The sequence below is a fragment of the Rhinatrema bivittatum genome, chromosome 1, assembly GCF_901001135.1.
Source record: "Rhinatrema bivittatum chromosome 1, aRhiBiv1.1, whole genome shotgun sequence".
Classification (NCBI taxonomy): domain Eukaryota; kingdom Metazoa; phylum Chordata; class Amphibia; order Gymnophiona; family Rhinatrematidae; genus Rhinatrema; species Rhinatrema bivittatum.
In genome coordinates, this window is record NC_042615.1 from 66,480,908 (window position 1) to 66,496,414 (window position 15,507).

At 45.0% G+C, this 15,507-nt stretch overlaps 1 protein-coding gene across 3 annotated transcripts in view; it reads right to left on the reverse strand.

Moving 5' to 3' along the window:
• The window catches only part of CTSO (cathepsin O), a 106,347-nt gene that overhangs the window by 49,883 nt on the left and 40,957 nt on the right, over positions 1-15,507 (reverse strand). For 2 of the 3 annotated variants that reach the window (XM_029614722.1, XM_029614557.1), the window contains exons 4-5: positions 10,215-10,304; positions 6,524-6,691 (exon numbers count right to left, since the gene is read on the reverse strand). In XM_029614722.1, coding sequence (XP_029470582.1) covers positions 6,524-6,691; positions 10,215-10,304 — 258 coding nt within the window. The remainder of the gene's footprint in view (positions 1-6,523; positions 6,692-10,214; positions 10,305-15,507) is intronic. The other variant, XM_029614640.1, reaches the window with a different exon arrangement.

Here is a 15,507-nt window from a genome sequence, read left to right on the forward strand (position 1 = left end):
GCACTTATCCACATTAAATTTCATCTGCCATTTGGATGCCCAATTTTCCAATCTCACAAGGTCTTCCTGCAATTTATCACAATCTGCTTGTGATTTAACTACTCTGAACAATTTTGTGTCATCTGCAAATTTGATTATCTCACTCGTCGTATTTCTTTCCAGATCATTTATAAATATATTGAAAAGTAAGGGTCCCAATACAGATCCCTGAGGCACGCCACTGTCCACTCCCTTCCACTGAGAAAATTGCCCATTTAATCCTACTCTCTGTTTCCTGTCTTTTAGCCAGTTTGCAATCCACTAAAGGACATCACCACCTATCCCATGACTTTTTACTTTTCCTAGAAGCCTCTCATGAGGAACTTTGTCAAACGCCTTCTGAAAATCCAAGTATACTATATCTACCGGTTCACCTTTATCCACATGTTTATTAACTCCTTCAAAAAAGTGAAGCAGATTTGTGAGGCAAGACTTGCCCTGGGTCACCTAGATAGGATTTTGCCCACGTGTCACCTAGATAGGATTTTAGACAGTGCTGGGGAGGAGCCGGCTGTCGTGGTACATGTGGGCACCAATGACAAAGGGAGGGAGGTTCTGGAAGCCAAATTTAGGCTCTTAGGTAGAAAGCTTAAATCCAGAACCTCCAGGGTAGCATTCTCTGAAATGCTTCCTGTTCCACGCGCAGGTCACCAGAGGCAGGCAGAGCTCCGGAGTCTCAATGCGTGGATGAGACGATGGTGCAAGGAAGAGGGATTCAGTTTTGTTAGGAACTGGGGAACCTTTTGGGGAAGGGGGAGTCTCTTCCGAAGGGATGGGCTCCACCTTAACCAGGGTGGAACCAGACTGCTGGCGCTAACCTTTAAAAAGGAGATAGAGCAGCTTTTAAACTAGAACAAAGGGGAAAGCAGACAGTCGCTCAGCAGCGCATGGTTCGGAGAGAGGTATCTTTACAGGATACTAATGATGCATTAGAATTAGGGCATCCCGACAGTGAGGTTCCAATAATTAGAAAAGTAGTCCAAGTGCCTGTAACTAAAAACTCACCTGAGCTAAAAAATTCTAACTTATCCCTATCAATTAAAAAGCAGAATGAAAATACAAACAAAAAACAAACTTTGAAATGTTTGTATGCTAATGCCAGAAGTCTAAGAAGTAAGATGGGAGAATTAGAATGTATAGCAGTGAATGATGACAGACTTAATTGGCATTTCAGAGACATGGTGGAAAGAGGATAACCAATGGGACAGTGCTATACCGGGGTACAAATTATATCTCAATGACAGAGAGGAGCACTCGGGAGGAGGTGTGGCACTTTATGTCCGGGATGGCATAGAGTCCAACAGGATAAACATCCTGCATGAGACTAAATACAAAATTGAATCTTTATGGGTAGATATCCCTTGTGTGTCGGGGAAGACTATAGTGATAGGGGTATACTACAGTCCACCTGGTCAAGATGGTGAGACGGACAGTGAAATGCTAAGAGAAATTAGGGAAGCTAATCAAATTGGTAGTGCAGTAATAATGGGAGACTTCAATTACCCCAATATAGACTGGGTAAATGTATCGTCGGGTCACGCTAGAGAGATAACATTCCTGGATGGAATAAATTATAGCTTTATGGAGCAATTGGTTCAGGAACCGACGAGAGAGGGAGCAATTTTAGATCTAATTCTCAGTGGAGCACAGGACTTGGTGAGAGAGGTAACGGTGGTGGGGCCGCTTGGCAATAGTGATCATAATATGATCAAATTTGATTTAATGACTGGAAAAGGAACAGTGTGCAAATCCAAGGCTCTCGTGCTAAACTTTCAAAAGGGAAACTTTGATAAAATGAGAAAAATTGTTAAAAAAAACTGAAAGGAGCAGCTACAAAAGTAAAAAATGTCCAAGAGGCGTGGTCATTGTTAAAAAATACCATTCTAGAAGCACAGCCAGATGTATTCCACACATTAAGAAAGGTGGAAAGAAGGCAAAACGATTACCGGCATGGTTAAAAGGGGAGGTAAAAGAAGCTATTTTAGCCAAAAGATCTTCATTCAAAAATTGGAAGAAGGATCCAACAGAAGAAAATAGGATAAAGCATAAACATTGGCAAGATAAATGTAAGACATTGATAAGACAGGCTAAGAGAGAATTTGAAAAGAAGTTGGCTGTAGAGGCAAAAACTCACAGTAAAAACTTTTTAAAACATATCCGAAGCAGAAAGCCTGTGAGGGAGTCAGTTGGACCGTTAGATGATCGAGGGGTTAAAGGGGCACTTAGAGAAGATAAGGCCATCGCGGAAAGATTAAATGATTTCTTTGCTTTGGTGTTTACTGAAGAGGATGTTGGGGAGGTACCCGTAATGGAGAAGGTTTTCATGGGTAATGATTCAGATGGACTGAATCAAATCACGGTGAACCTAGAAGATGTGGTAGGCCTGATTGACAAACTGAAGAGTAGTAAATCACCTGGACCGTATGGTATACACCCCAGAGTTCTGAAGGAACTAAAAAATGAAATTTCAGACCTATTAGTAAAAATTTGTAACTTATCATTAAAATCATCCATTGGACCTGAAGACTGGAGGATAGCAAATGTAACCCCAATATTTAAGAAGGGCTCCAGGGGCGATCCGGGAAACTACAGACTAGTTAGCCTGACTTCAGTGGCAGGAAAAATAATGGAAAGTGTTCTAAACATCAAAATCACAGAACATATAGAAAGACATGGTTTAATGGAACAAAGTCAGCATGGCTTCGGGCACTTGCTTTGTGTTGGTTTACTTGAAGTGTGTACCAGCTTCTCTGATGCTCCTTGGTCACTCGTTGCTCTGTGTTTTTGCAATGCCACAGTCTTTCAGTGCATTGGCTCTTTCAAGGTGTGCATCGATGATTCTCCCTTTATTTTTTTGATGTTTATGTTGGGAATCTGGGTGTCTGGGGGGGGGGGGGGGGGGCGCGGTTGCAGACAAGGACATGATGCTCACTGGGGAAGGAGATGAGAAGCGACTGCGTTCTACTTGGTCTGTCTCAGCTCCTTGTTATTGCCCGCTCTTTTCCTTCGAACTCGTAAGGACATTTTGCCACAGCATGGACAGGCTGGTCATGATCCAGTCTTAGGCAACATTAGCAAGCATTATGGATGTCTGTTGTCTGTCACTGACATCAGCCATCTACAGGAATAGGCCTTGAAGCTGCTTACCAGCTTGAAGAAATTTTTCCTTTCCTTGCTTTTTTTTTTTTTTTTTGCGCGATAGCACTGGAAAGTGCCCTTTGGGGGCTGCAGAAGCAGCAGGCAAAAAAGCGCAATTGAAAAAAATGAGAAAAAAACAAATGGTGAGGTAAAAATATGAGGAGAGAGAGTGAAATCCATTTCTATTCCCATGTGGAGGAACAAAAGACTAAGGAGACTGCAGGGCAATGGCCACACGGGAACTCCCGCACAAGCTCAGTAGAGGTTAAAAGCTCAATTAGCTATGAGAGGGAAGTCTGTTCGTTGCCACCAGTTGGTATCAACCCAGAGATCATGGCTAATTCGGACTGATTATTGACAGAAAAAAAAAGTATCCACTAACCTTGCACCTAGGCAGACTACTGAAAATTGCCCCATAGATAGCATAAGTAGATGCTAAAATTGTGGTACCCTTTCCCACTTACATTTTAAAAAACACACAGGAGCACAGAATAACTTTACTTGAGCTGATGGTAACTTGGTTTAATCTCATTTTAATGTCAGTCGATCTAATTACAGATAAGCATAACACATTTATGGGACACACAGGAAAACAATGAATCAAGGACTCAAGTGCATTTAACTAGAACTACAGTAAAATGGTTAAGATTGTGGCATCAATTGATAAGAAGGCAGAATTCTATTAGCTGTAATGGTCTTGGAAAACAAAATGGATTATTTTCAAGAAATGATACTTTTTATTGGACCCGCAAAAGAATTAACCATAGATATTGCAATGCATAAGCTTTTGAGACCACAGAGGCCTCTCTAGCTGCCATCTGAAGAAAAGGCCTGGAAGACGTGGCAAGAGCAACTCCCACCCTCTTCAAAATACTTTTGATTGGGTCAAAGGATGCAATTAGAGGCTGGCCAAGGACCAGTCCAAAGTTAGAGATTTTGTGCAGGTGATTATTTTCTTCCAGAAAGTCTAGAGGTTTTACATTTATTATTCATGCCCTTTTCCCTCCTCCTCCCAGCAGCACAAAATACAATTGTAATTCTAATTAAGGTCTAACACGACATAATGGTTTTATCTTGGCCACCCAGGAACTTCTGCTGCCCCATCTAACAAGCCATCACTTTTGTAAAACACAACTGCAGTTGCCCGTACCATCTAGTCTAATCACTTGTCAAAGTGGAATGCAAATTTATGTATGAACAGAAAACTTATGTAGTCAGAATAAAAAAATTAGCCCAGACCATCTTCTTGCCCAGCACTTTACTGTTGTGAATCTTTGAGAGGAAGACATGTAGTTTAGGATTTGACTCCATACATAAGACCCCGTTACGTGCAGAAGTGCCGGGCCAAGACAGCGCCATTCCAGAGATTATTTACTACTCCTCTGGAGCAGAAGTAATCTAACAAAAACAAAGTTAAGTAGCTAGGAAGGGGTTAGGGGTCGGGGAAGAGAGGGGAAAGGGTAGGAAGTTTAGGTAGCGGTACAGGGAAGTTCGCTCCCAGTCCGAAGCTTGCATAATAAAATAGCTGCGTCCATGTACAAGCAACCAGGAACTGCACACATGGGTCTTAAAATCGACCCCGATAAGCACAAATTCCCAAACTCAACTCAACACCAGCTCCCCATCCCTCCTGTCTTTTACCTGAACTTTCAATCCTTTTCCTACCACTGCCTAGTTTATCAGCCTCAAGCATGCCCAGAATCTGTCTCAGTATTAAGCTTCAGTTTACCAATAAGTAATTGTTAGAAGTGAAAATGCCCCAGTTTCCCTCTCTCTAATGGAGAAACTGACATACAAGAGCTGAAAAATATCACATGGTTAACCACATTGAGTGGCTGCACGTGTTAATTGTAAAGTACTTGCAAGATTGTTTGGAAAAAAGGCTCTATATATAAATACATATAATTGATTCACTACTTTAGAGGAATACAAATTCCTGCTATCTATCTCCTTACCCCTTTCGCTTCTCAACTTCAACATGCAGTTTTGCTGCATTTTTAAGAAATACTCACATTAGAAATTCTAGATTACACTACACAGACTTTTGTGACTGAGGTCTCTAAAGAAATACATTACAGGACCAATCAAAGAGTTCTCTATCAGGCAAGCATGTATTTAAATACATTAGAACATATTTTATTGCCCCCCTTCCCCAGTTGTTTACAGTGGGGTAGATTTTCAAAGCAGCGTGCGGGTGTACATGTGCGCGCGCTACCCGGTGCGCGCAAGGGAGTGCACAATTGTGCACTTTGCTTGTGCCGAGCCACGCTGCCTTCCCCTGTTCCTTCCCCCTAACCTAACCTTCCCACCCCTTCCCCTAACCTTCCCCCCCCCAGCCCTATTCTAACCCCCCCATGACCTTTGTCAAACCTTTTGCGCCTGCCTGGAGCAGCAATGGCCGTGGGTCGGAGGCCTCTGGCCCCGCCCCTGCCCCACACTTTAGTAAACCCCCAGGACTTAGACGTCTCCCGGGCCTTTACGCGCGTTGCCGGGCCTTTACAAAATAGGCCCGGCACGCGTAGGCCTTTGAAAATCCGGCCCAGTGCGCATACTTTTATCTGCTTAAAAAAAACAGAGGTAGGTACAGGTTGAGGAAGGGAAAGTATGGGCCAGGATTGCATTTTCAAACCACCACACATACTTCATACCTGCTTTAATGCGGGCAGAAAATAAGTACTTTGCACCAACACAGTGCGTGCTGGTAGAATTTTCATGAGAAAATTCCGCAGGTATAAAGTACTTTTTACTCATGCCATGAGGGGAAACTCGTTATTACTCTCCTCATGCCTAGACTGCAATTGTCACACGTTAAAGGTGGACTCACTGCATCTGATGGTCAGGATCGAGGCTCCACAACAGAATCAGGAAGCAAAGGTGTAGTCAGATGGGCAGGGTAGAGGTAGGCAGAGTTCATGAAACATCAGGAGGTAGGCCAAAGGTTGGGGCAGGCAGAGTTCAAGGGACAAACAAGAAATCAGGACAGGAAGCAGCCAAGCCAAGGTCAAGGACCAGGCTGGGTCAGAGACAAAAGCAGCAATGAGCATAGCAACACAGGGAATGAAAACCTGAAGGGAATGAGCTTCCCTTATAGTAAAGCAGTGAAGATGCTGAGTTAGCAAGGCCCCTTAGACAGAGTTGCAGGATGCAGATGACGATCAGGAGATTTGGGATCCATGCTGGACTCAGGACCCTGAGGTACAGAATCCTGACCATTGTGCAGCAGCCCATTACAGCAATTATGACAAATCTACATAAATTATGCTAAAAGTTCATCCTTATCAAACTACCATTACATGAGGAAGGGATTCACATAATAATAGCTCTGTATTGATGAAAGACTTTTAACCTTATTTAACCAATCCAAAGCACTGACAGTAGATCCGCCGTTGCAGCCATAATCCTCATATGAACAGTCAATGACTTGCTGAACACTGAGTTCCTCCAGTAAATTTCCTTTGATTGCATGGACTGATTCTATTCCACCTACAATGCTGAAAGCCCAACAGCCGCCACACTGGAAAACAAAAAAATAACCACAAAAATCGGTATTGGTTAGTAGACATTTTGCTAAATATAGTTAGCACAGATTTTACTAGATAAAAAGGACAAACAGATTGGATTGTAAGCATATTGTGCACATTATCTGATCCTCCCTCCCACCCACACTACACACTCACACTGGCAGTCAAATCATTTGTCTACAATATTGCCCCCTGAAACCCATCATTTGATTAACTGAGATTGAGAAGAGAACAAATCAAAACAAAAACACTCAGCCTCCACCAACTCCTGCATCAACCTTTCACTGCCACCACCAAGACCCATTGACACCTGCAGCTCTTTTGCTGACCCCCATAAATTTCTCTCAATGTAATTGTTGCTGGACTTCCCCGAACTCCTGCAGCTCTCCTGCCACTATCTAGCACCTTAACATTTGCTGAAAAAAAGTGTTGATGTCTTCAACTCTCCCATTGGTCCCACAGCCACACTGCTCATTCCTGTAACAATTTTGTCTGTTTCATGGTCTTTCTGTGCCAAGATTCAGCCTGCTATGCAGTCTTCCCTCTGCCAGGGGACCTCGGCAAGTCTCACCTACAGCCTTTTCAAGTACCTCCTCAATGTTCACAGCACACCCAAGCTCTATCCCATTTCACCCAGCCTCGTCAGTACCTCGGTACCTCTTCATTGAGACATCTTGGCTTCCTGACATGGCCACCTTCTCACTACTCTATCTTGCCTGAGGCTTATCCAGGCTTCCTGCCTTGCTCTGTACTCTGCCTTGTGGCCTCTCTCGGCCTCCTTGCCTTGCTTTCTGGACTCTTCGGTTTCTCTGCTCTACCTTATGGCCTCTGAGCTTGGTAGGTTCTCCTAACTGGCATTGTACCCTGTTGGACTTTCTTGTTCATTGTTGCCTGTCCTTGATTAGTTCCGTCCTGTCCATGTACCAGTGGAATGAGATTTACCCTGCTGTCCTTGTACCAGTCCTGTCCTTGTATTCTGTCCTGTTCTTGTCCAGTCATTGTTCTGTCTTGCACCACTCTGTTCAGTTCCTTGTCTGTTTCCCCATTCCTTTCCCTTGTCCCTGGTTCAGTTCAGCCTGTATCTAGTTCCTAGCCTGAGTCTGCATCCAGTCCCCAATCTGAGTCTGTGCCCAGCCTGCCTAGATTCATCCAGTTTGCTATTGTCTGCAACTATGATGTTCGGTCGACGAAGTGAAGTCCTACTGGCTTCCAGAAGCTGGCTAGGCAGACAATAAACTCTAGCCCAGCCCTGTGGTCATGTACTGCTTCTGAGGGGGTGTTCCCAGACTCCAGGCAGCATGAAAGTATGAAGAGGCCCAAAAATCTCCACAGGAATGGAAGCAAGTCTCTTTACCAGTCCATTGAGTTTGATTTTAATTTGGTTTATGTATACACTAACAATGGTCTTTCTGCTTCTGCACCACACGCCATTGTAGATGACCAGGTTTATTATGCCTGTTCTGTTTGCCAAAGGTAGAATCATCCAATCTTTCCTAAATGCTCCCACTGTCTCTTCATTATTTCTGCTAAGAGGAAGGGGAAAAATGTCAGTAGGGTAAATCCTCATTCCACAGAAACCTAGAGTACCCTACAGTTAAAAAAAAAAAACACCCCAAGCTGCTCACACCGGAGCCTTCCAGCATTCAAGCTAAGGAGGCGCATAGGTTGTCAGACTAATTTAAATTGCACAACCAATATAATGAACTATCACCAACTTAAACCCAGTTTTTTTTTTACCTAGAAGAACAAACTCTGCCTCAATTTGCAGTATTCCGTGAGGTTCTCTGCTTAAATATCAGATAGCAGAAACTCAAGAGACAGCAAAGGCCCATCAATCTTGCTTCTGAATCACAGAGAGGTTTTGCCGCAGAAGCAGCTGTATGAGGCTGCCCTTCAGCTGTCTCATCTGCAAGCAGCAAGCAGTTTAGGAAGTTAACTGAATTTCCCAGGAGAGCAGTGTGTAGCTTTCTTAACCCCATCACTTCTGAACCTTTCCTGAATATTTTTTTTGTAATTTTCTCTTTATCAAATATAATAATAATCTGACAATAAACAAACTCGTCAACAGATAAAGAATATTAGTATAGAAATAAAATACAATACAAGCAAAATCTTAAGGAAATAAATCAATACATTATCCTAGGTACCAGGCAATTAAAGGAGCCAAGATTTAAGGAGTGTTACATCCAGACAAAACAAAAGAAAAATTAGGAAATTAAAGAGGGATATCCTCGGTATTCCTATAATGCGATAACTATTTAGTTGGCTGTATTTTCTGGAGAGATATGAGAATCTAGAAAAAGCTTCAACTGAGCTGGATCAAAATATATGTATCTGACATTATTAATTTTCATAATACATTTTCATGGGTATGGTATTGTGATCTGAGCTCCTTGTTATGATTTGTGATATTTGTGGGTGGATCCTTGGGCCGGTGGCAGGTGACCACGCTCCCTGGGGAAGATCCCGAGAGGGACTACCGGTCAGGCTCGGAGTTGGGAGACAGACACACACTAGTTCTTTTATTAAACTGTTTTTAGAGAACCACCAGAGGTGGCAGTAGTGAGCTGGAAGAGCCTGGCTGGGCTGTAGTCCCTCAGTCACTGGAACAGCGATCCAAGGAAGGCTGAGCTGTAGAAAAACTGAGATAGTGAGTAGGCAGAATATGCAGAGTTCAGGAACAGAACCTTGATGGTAACACTCACATAATAGCCTCTTGAAGCAGCCCAGGAGCTGGAATGAAGTAGGCCCTCGAGGAGCGAGTACCTGGTTCCAGAGAAAGCTCTGAGAGAGAGATGGTAACTCACTGGTGTTGTAGGCAGCGGTGATTTCCTAGCAGAAGCTATATTCGGTAGCAGGTCCGGGAACGTGGGCCCTCGAGGAGCAAGTACCGGTTCCAGACTGCGACCTGAAAAGCAAGAGAGAGAGCGAGACCCCCGAGGAGTCGGTACCCCTGGTAAAGTGCGAGAAGGAAGAGTAGCAAGGTAAGCAGAGAGCGAATCCCATCCGCAGCGATACCTGGAGGCAGCTAGGTAGGAAACCCTTTGCTAACTCGATTAGCTAGCAAAACAAGAGACCTTAAATATCTGGTGATGATGACGTCGTCTCAGGGGGACGCCCTGAGGTTCGCGTCACAGCTGGTACTTGAATTGGGGCTGCGCTGCACGTGCACCCTTAGGCCTCAGGAGAACATGGCGGAAGGCAGCGTCTAGCCGGTCCGGGGACGTCAGAGGAGGTCGGCAAGATGATGCCGCGGCAGCCAAACTTCCATCAACCAAAGAGGGAGTCGCCAAAGAGGTAAGGTGGGCGGAGTGGAGATGTCGGGCAGCGACGGTCGCAACACTCCTATTTGTCTAGCTTGATGACATAAGGCTAGAAACTCCTTTCTGCTTTGCTGAGGAGATCTTAAAAGGTCAGGGAAAATCCAAAACTTCTGACCATAATATGGAACTTGTCTATTGTGAAAAAATAACTTAAGAACCAAGTCTCTATCACATGGGAAAAAAACAAACAAACCTTAAACCAGTGGTGTCCCATGCTTCTCAACTTGTTCTTCACCCGAAGTTTCCAGAAAAGCGGATAAATCGGCAATAGGAAGTGCAAAACCTGATGGTTGAGAAGGTACATTTATTTATTTAAAATCTTTTCTATACCTTCGTTAAGTTATTTACCATCACAAAGGTTTACAAAGTAGGCACAAATAGTAATAATAAAAAAATCGTTAAAGTTATAGAAGTGCCAACGATGCTCCGGTTACAAAGAATTCTAATATAATGACTAATTGATGAATTACGTATATTTTTCCTTCTGGTACATGCTTCATGGTTGAGGTACATGTAAATCTCACCTGCAATTTTAAATTTTAACTAAGTTTAACAGAGTGATTGAAAAGGAGTCAAGCACATACAGGTTAAGTGCCGGGTGCAAATTTGCTGATGTTAGCTTTCCCTTACTTACTTTCTTCTCTCTCTTTATAGAATGCCTGTTTAAAAAGCCATGTCTTCAAACTTACTTTGACTAGTTTGAAGTTTCTCTGTAATCTTATTTCAGGAGGCATTGTATTCCACAGGGTGGAACCGCCTAGGGTTTAATGCTCGGTCCCTGACTTGGGTAAATCGTGCTGTTTTGACAGATGGAATGGTTAAGAGCACTTCATTTGCCGACCGCAGATTTCTTTGTGGTACGTGTACACGTAGTGCTGTGTTAAGCCATTCTGCTTTTTCATCATGAATCAGTTTATGTATTGTGCATAGTGCTTTAAATTGTACTCTTTGTTCTATGGGTATCAAAAGATACGAAATAATTTTTAGCCAAAGGTTGCAACGCATCTGATGAAATTTTCAAATTTCTTGGAGATATTTTTTAAATTGATCTTGTGGAGAGACCTGAGGAAAGTTTACAACTCTCAGATTCAGATATCTCATAGCATTTTCAATATTCTCATCTTTTTGAATGAACTGTATCTCTCTGTATTAGTCCGGATTGCACCTTCTGAATTTGGGTCACTCTCTGTTCCATATTCTCTATCTTAGAGGAACGTGAGGCAATCAAACGTTCTGAAGATTGTATACAATTATTTATATCCAGAATTAAGGAAATTAAAGAAGAAATGGATTTTTCCAGTGGCATTATAGCAGACCATACTGAATCTAGTGTAATAATAGAAGGTTTAACCAAATTTGCTTTGAAAATAGAGCCAACCGTATCAAAGCCGCTAGGGATTCCCACGTTACCGTGGCCACTAGCAGGTCCTCTGTCCCCCATGAGAATCGGCACCATAGCAAACAAATCTCGGTGCCCTAAATCCGCCGGGGTATGTTGAACTGGCGGCTGAAGTAAGGGAGCTGGATTTTCACTTAATTCAGATATCCCAACTTGGACCGAAAAATTCGCCCCAACAACCTCCGGTGTTGACTGCTCTGTACTCAGGCATTCCACCGGCCAGTCCAATCTAAGGGTCGGGTCACGGAAGAGGGGGGAGGTACTCCAGGACTCAGCGATGTTTGCGAAACAAGTGACGCCAACATATGCTCCATGGCGGGAGTCACAGCATTTCCTACATCTGGAGTTCGACCAGGGTCTACGCTGAAAAGAAACCCTCAATCCTCTGCTGAATCAGGCCAACTGGTGAGGAAATTGGGGCTACCTCTCTCAGTCTACCCTTATGCTTTGTATGAGGTATGGTTGCTAGTAACAGCCAAAGAGGAAAAAAATGCTCAGAGCGGAGCTAATCCAAGCGAGTCCCTCCTTCAAGGCGCCATCTTGGCACCTTTCCTGAATATTAACAAATTTCAGTGATTAGCTCCACTCCGGCAACACCATATCCTCTTAAGCTTTCTGTTTCCACCACAGCTGCAGTTCTGCCATCCAGGAAAGTTAATGCTTTTCTCCAGTCATCAGGCAATGGAAAAAAAAAAATCCTGTGATGCTGTTTGCAATGCTGTTTTTTCTTCCCAGCCTTACAGAATTGCAATTTCATCTGGAATTCTACCAGTTCCATCTCGACCTCTGTTCCAGGAGAAGCAGTTCAATCCAGCTGAGTCACTTCTGGAGGCATAGTCCAGTTCAGAGCAGCCGCTCCAGGAAGAGCCTGAGGCAACTACCTTACTCCAGAGGGTGTCTGTTTCACCAGCCTTACCTGAGGGATACCAGTCCTCTACCTGAGTTCTCAGAGAGAGGTGCTATTCCCGACACTGACCTCCAAGAGGCAGGTGCTGTTCCTGACACCGAGCACCCAGACAGAGGTGATGTTCTAGATGCCAAGGACCAGGGAAACGCAGTCCCAGACATCCAGTGTTCAGGGGGAGGCACACCTTGGGGGGAGGTCCTGTTCCGGTACCAAGTGCCCAGAGGGAGGTACTGTTACAGACACCGAACATCCAGAGGGAGGCACTGTGCCAGGGGCTCAGTTCTAGTGAGATGCACTGTGCCTGAGGCCCAGTTCCAGGAAGATGCTTAGTCCTCAGTCCATCCCTGGAGAGGCTCCGGTCTTGCCACCCAGCCTTGAAGGAGTTCGAAGCCCACTTTACAATCTCTTAATGATTATATCAAGGCCACTCAGCGAAAAGGAATTTAGGTCCAGCACCTCAACTGTCCAGAGACTAACTCTCAGCACCAATACCAGGGAGTTTCTGGGCCCATATTGCTAGGCCCAAGAAACCTTGTCTCATCCCTTTTGCGCTTCAGGTCAACAAAGCACTGTTCCTAGACCATGGCTCCAGAAAGACTCTGAGCCAGAACTCTGTTTTAGAGGGCCACCAGCATAGCACTTCTGGGACCAGATCCTTTGGTTTCTAGGAAACTCTGGACTCCACTGTCTGCCATCAAAAGCAAATCAAATACCTGCTGGTCGTAACCCCTATGGCAAATGGGACTCAAGAGGAGGGGGTCTTGTCACAGTTTTACCTGTTTCACAGTCTCTCCATGCCAAGGTTCAGCTCGGTTCCACCAGGTGACCCCATCAAGTCTTGCCAAGTATCTCCTTAATGTTCACATCACACCCAAGCTCTAGTCCCATTTAACCCAACGTTGTCAGTAACTCAGTGCTTCTTCATCAAGTCACCTCAGCTCCCTGACCTGGCCACCTTCATGCTACTCTGTCTTGCCTTACAGCCTAGCCAGGCCTCGCTGTCTTGTGCCCTGTTTTGTGGCTCTCTTGGCCTCCTGGGCCTCTTTTCCTTGTTCTCTGGCCTCCTTAAGACCTCTGGGCCTGCTAGTTTCTTCTAACTAGCCCTTTACCTTTTGGGCTTCCTTGTTCATTTTTGCCTGTCTTTGTCTAGTCCCGACCTGTCTTTCTCTAGTCTAGTCCTTGTCTAGTCATTGTTCTGTCTTGAGCCACCCTGCCCAGTTCCTTGTCCATTTCCCAGTGCTTGCCCTTGTCCCTGGTTCAGCTCAGCCTGTATCCAGTCCCCAGGCTGAGTCTGTGTCTAGCCCTGTGTAGTCTGCCCAGCCTGTTCTTGCTTGCAACTATGTTCAACCAACAAAGCCAAGCCTTACTGGCCTCAGAATCCAAGGGCTCAATCTGTGGGGGAGGGGGATGGCTAAGCAGAAGATAAAACCCTAGCCTAGCCCTGTGGTCCTGCACTGCTCCTGAGGGGGTGTTCTCTGATTCCAGGCAGCATGAAACTCCACTCATTCCTGCTTGCCCCTTCCACCAATACTGACTTAGGTCTCCCCTTCCATTTTGCACTGCCTACTCTCTAACCTCACTTAAGAGCTCAATTCCACCACTAGTTCCCATCCTTTCTAGCTAAATTTCAGTGCTCTTATCTGCTGCAAGACCAAGCCTACTAGTTACTGCGATGAGAAGGTGCAACTGTTTCACCTGCTTTCACACATGCACATATACAAAATTCTTCATTAACTAACATGAAAGCAAAATTAATCTCCAAGAAGATGAATAGTAGTTATAGTATTCTTTTTACATTTTTTTGGATCCAGTAATTTCCTCTTTTCTACTTCCAGCTCAAACAGAACCAGTGCCAGAATCTGGTAGCATAAGTATTCATTTGCAACTATATAGGAATTTTTTCCAAATTTTAAATCCCCTCCCAACTTACTGTAGTTAAGAAAAAAATATATGCAGCAACAGTCCTAGACCAGAGGCTATGCACTATGGCTCCTTCTGGAACCCTGCAATACTGGGCCTTAAATCCAGCCTTTGTGTGTTACCATTGCACAATGACTATGATTCCTTTCCCTATGCATCCACAGCTGCAGCTGACCTGGAGAGCAGAAGGCTGCCACTGAGTAAACCCATTTAATGCATTATTCCAGTGGGAGCACTGAGAGGAGAGGATCACCTTGCTGGTGGCTGAAAGGAATCAGTAAGTTTTTGCTTGGGACATTGCCCCAATACTTTTAAAAAAGACAAAGTTAACTATTTGGGAATATTATTTAGTGTGTTTGTGCTTTTAATAGTCAGTAGGGACGTGAATCGTTTTTTGACGATTTAAAACAATCGTCAGATATATTTTAAATTGTCAAAAATCCTTAGAGCCGCGATACAATAGCAATTCCCCTGATTTATCGCAAAAAATCGTAAATCGGGAGAGGGCGGGAAAACCGGCACACCAAAACAACCCTAAAACCCACCCAACCCTTTAAAACAAATCCCCCACCCTCCCGAACCCCCCCAAAATGTTTTAAATTACCTGGGGTCCAGTGGGGGGGGGGGGGTCCCCGGCGCGATCTCCCGCTTTCTGGCCACGGCTGCGTTAATAGAAATGGCACCGGTGGCCCTTTGCCCTTATCATGTGACAGGGCAAAGGTAGCGCCGGCGCCATTTTGGTTCCTGGCACCCGACGTCTCGAGTGCAGGAGATCGCTCCCGGACCCCCGCTGGACCCCCAGGGACTTTTGGCCAGCTTGGGGGGGCCTCCTGACCCCCACAAGACTTGCCAAAAGTCCAGCGGGGGTCCGGGAGTGACCTCCTGCACGCGGGCCGTATTGCCAATATTCAAAATGGCGCCGGCGCTATCTTTGCCCTCACTATGTCATACGGGCGACGTCGGCCCCTATGACATAGTGAGGGCAAAGGTTTCGGGGGCGGGCCCAGGGGCGTGGCACCGGCCTGGGGGCGTGGTCGAGGCCCTGTTCCCTCCGAGGCTGCTCCGAAATCGGAGCGGCCTCGGAGGGAACAGGCAGCGCGTGCTGGGCTCGCCGCGCGCAGGTTGCACAAATGTGCACCCCCTTGCGCGCGCCAACCCCGGATTTTATAAGATATGCGCGGCTACGCGCGCATCTTATAAAATCCAGCGTACTTTTTAAAAATCTGCCCCACAGAGTTTAATTTATTGAGTTTCCCTGAG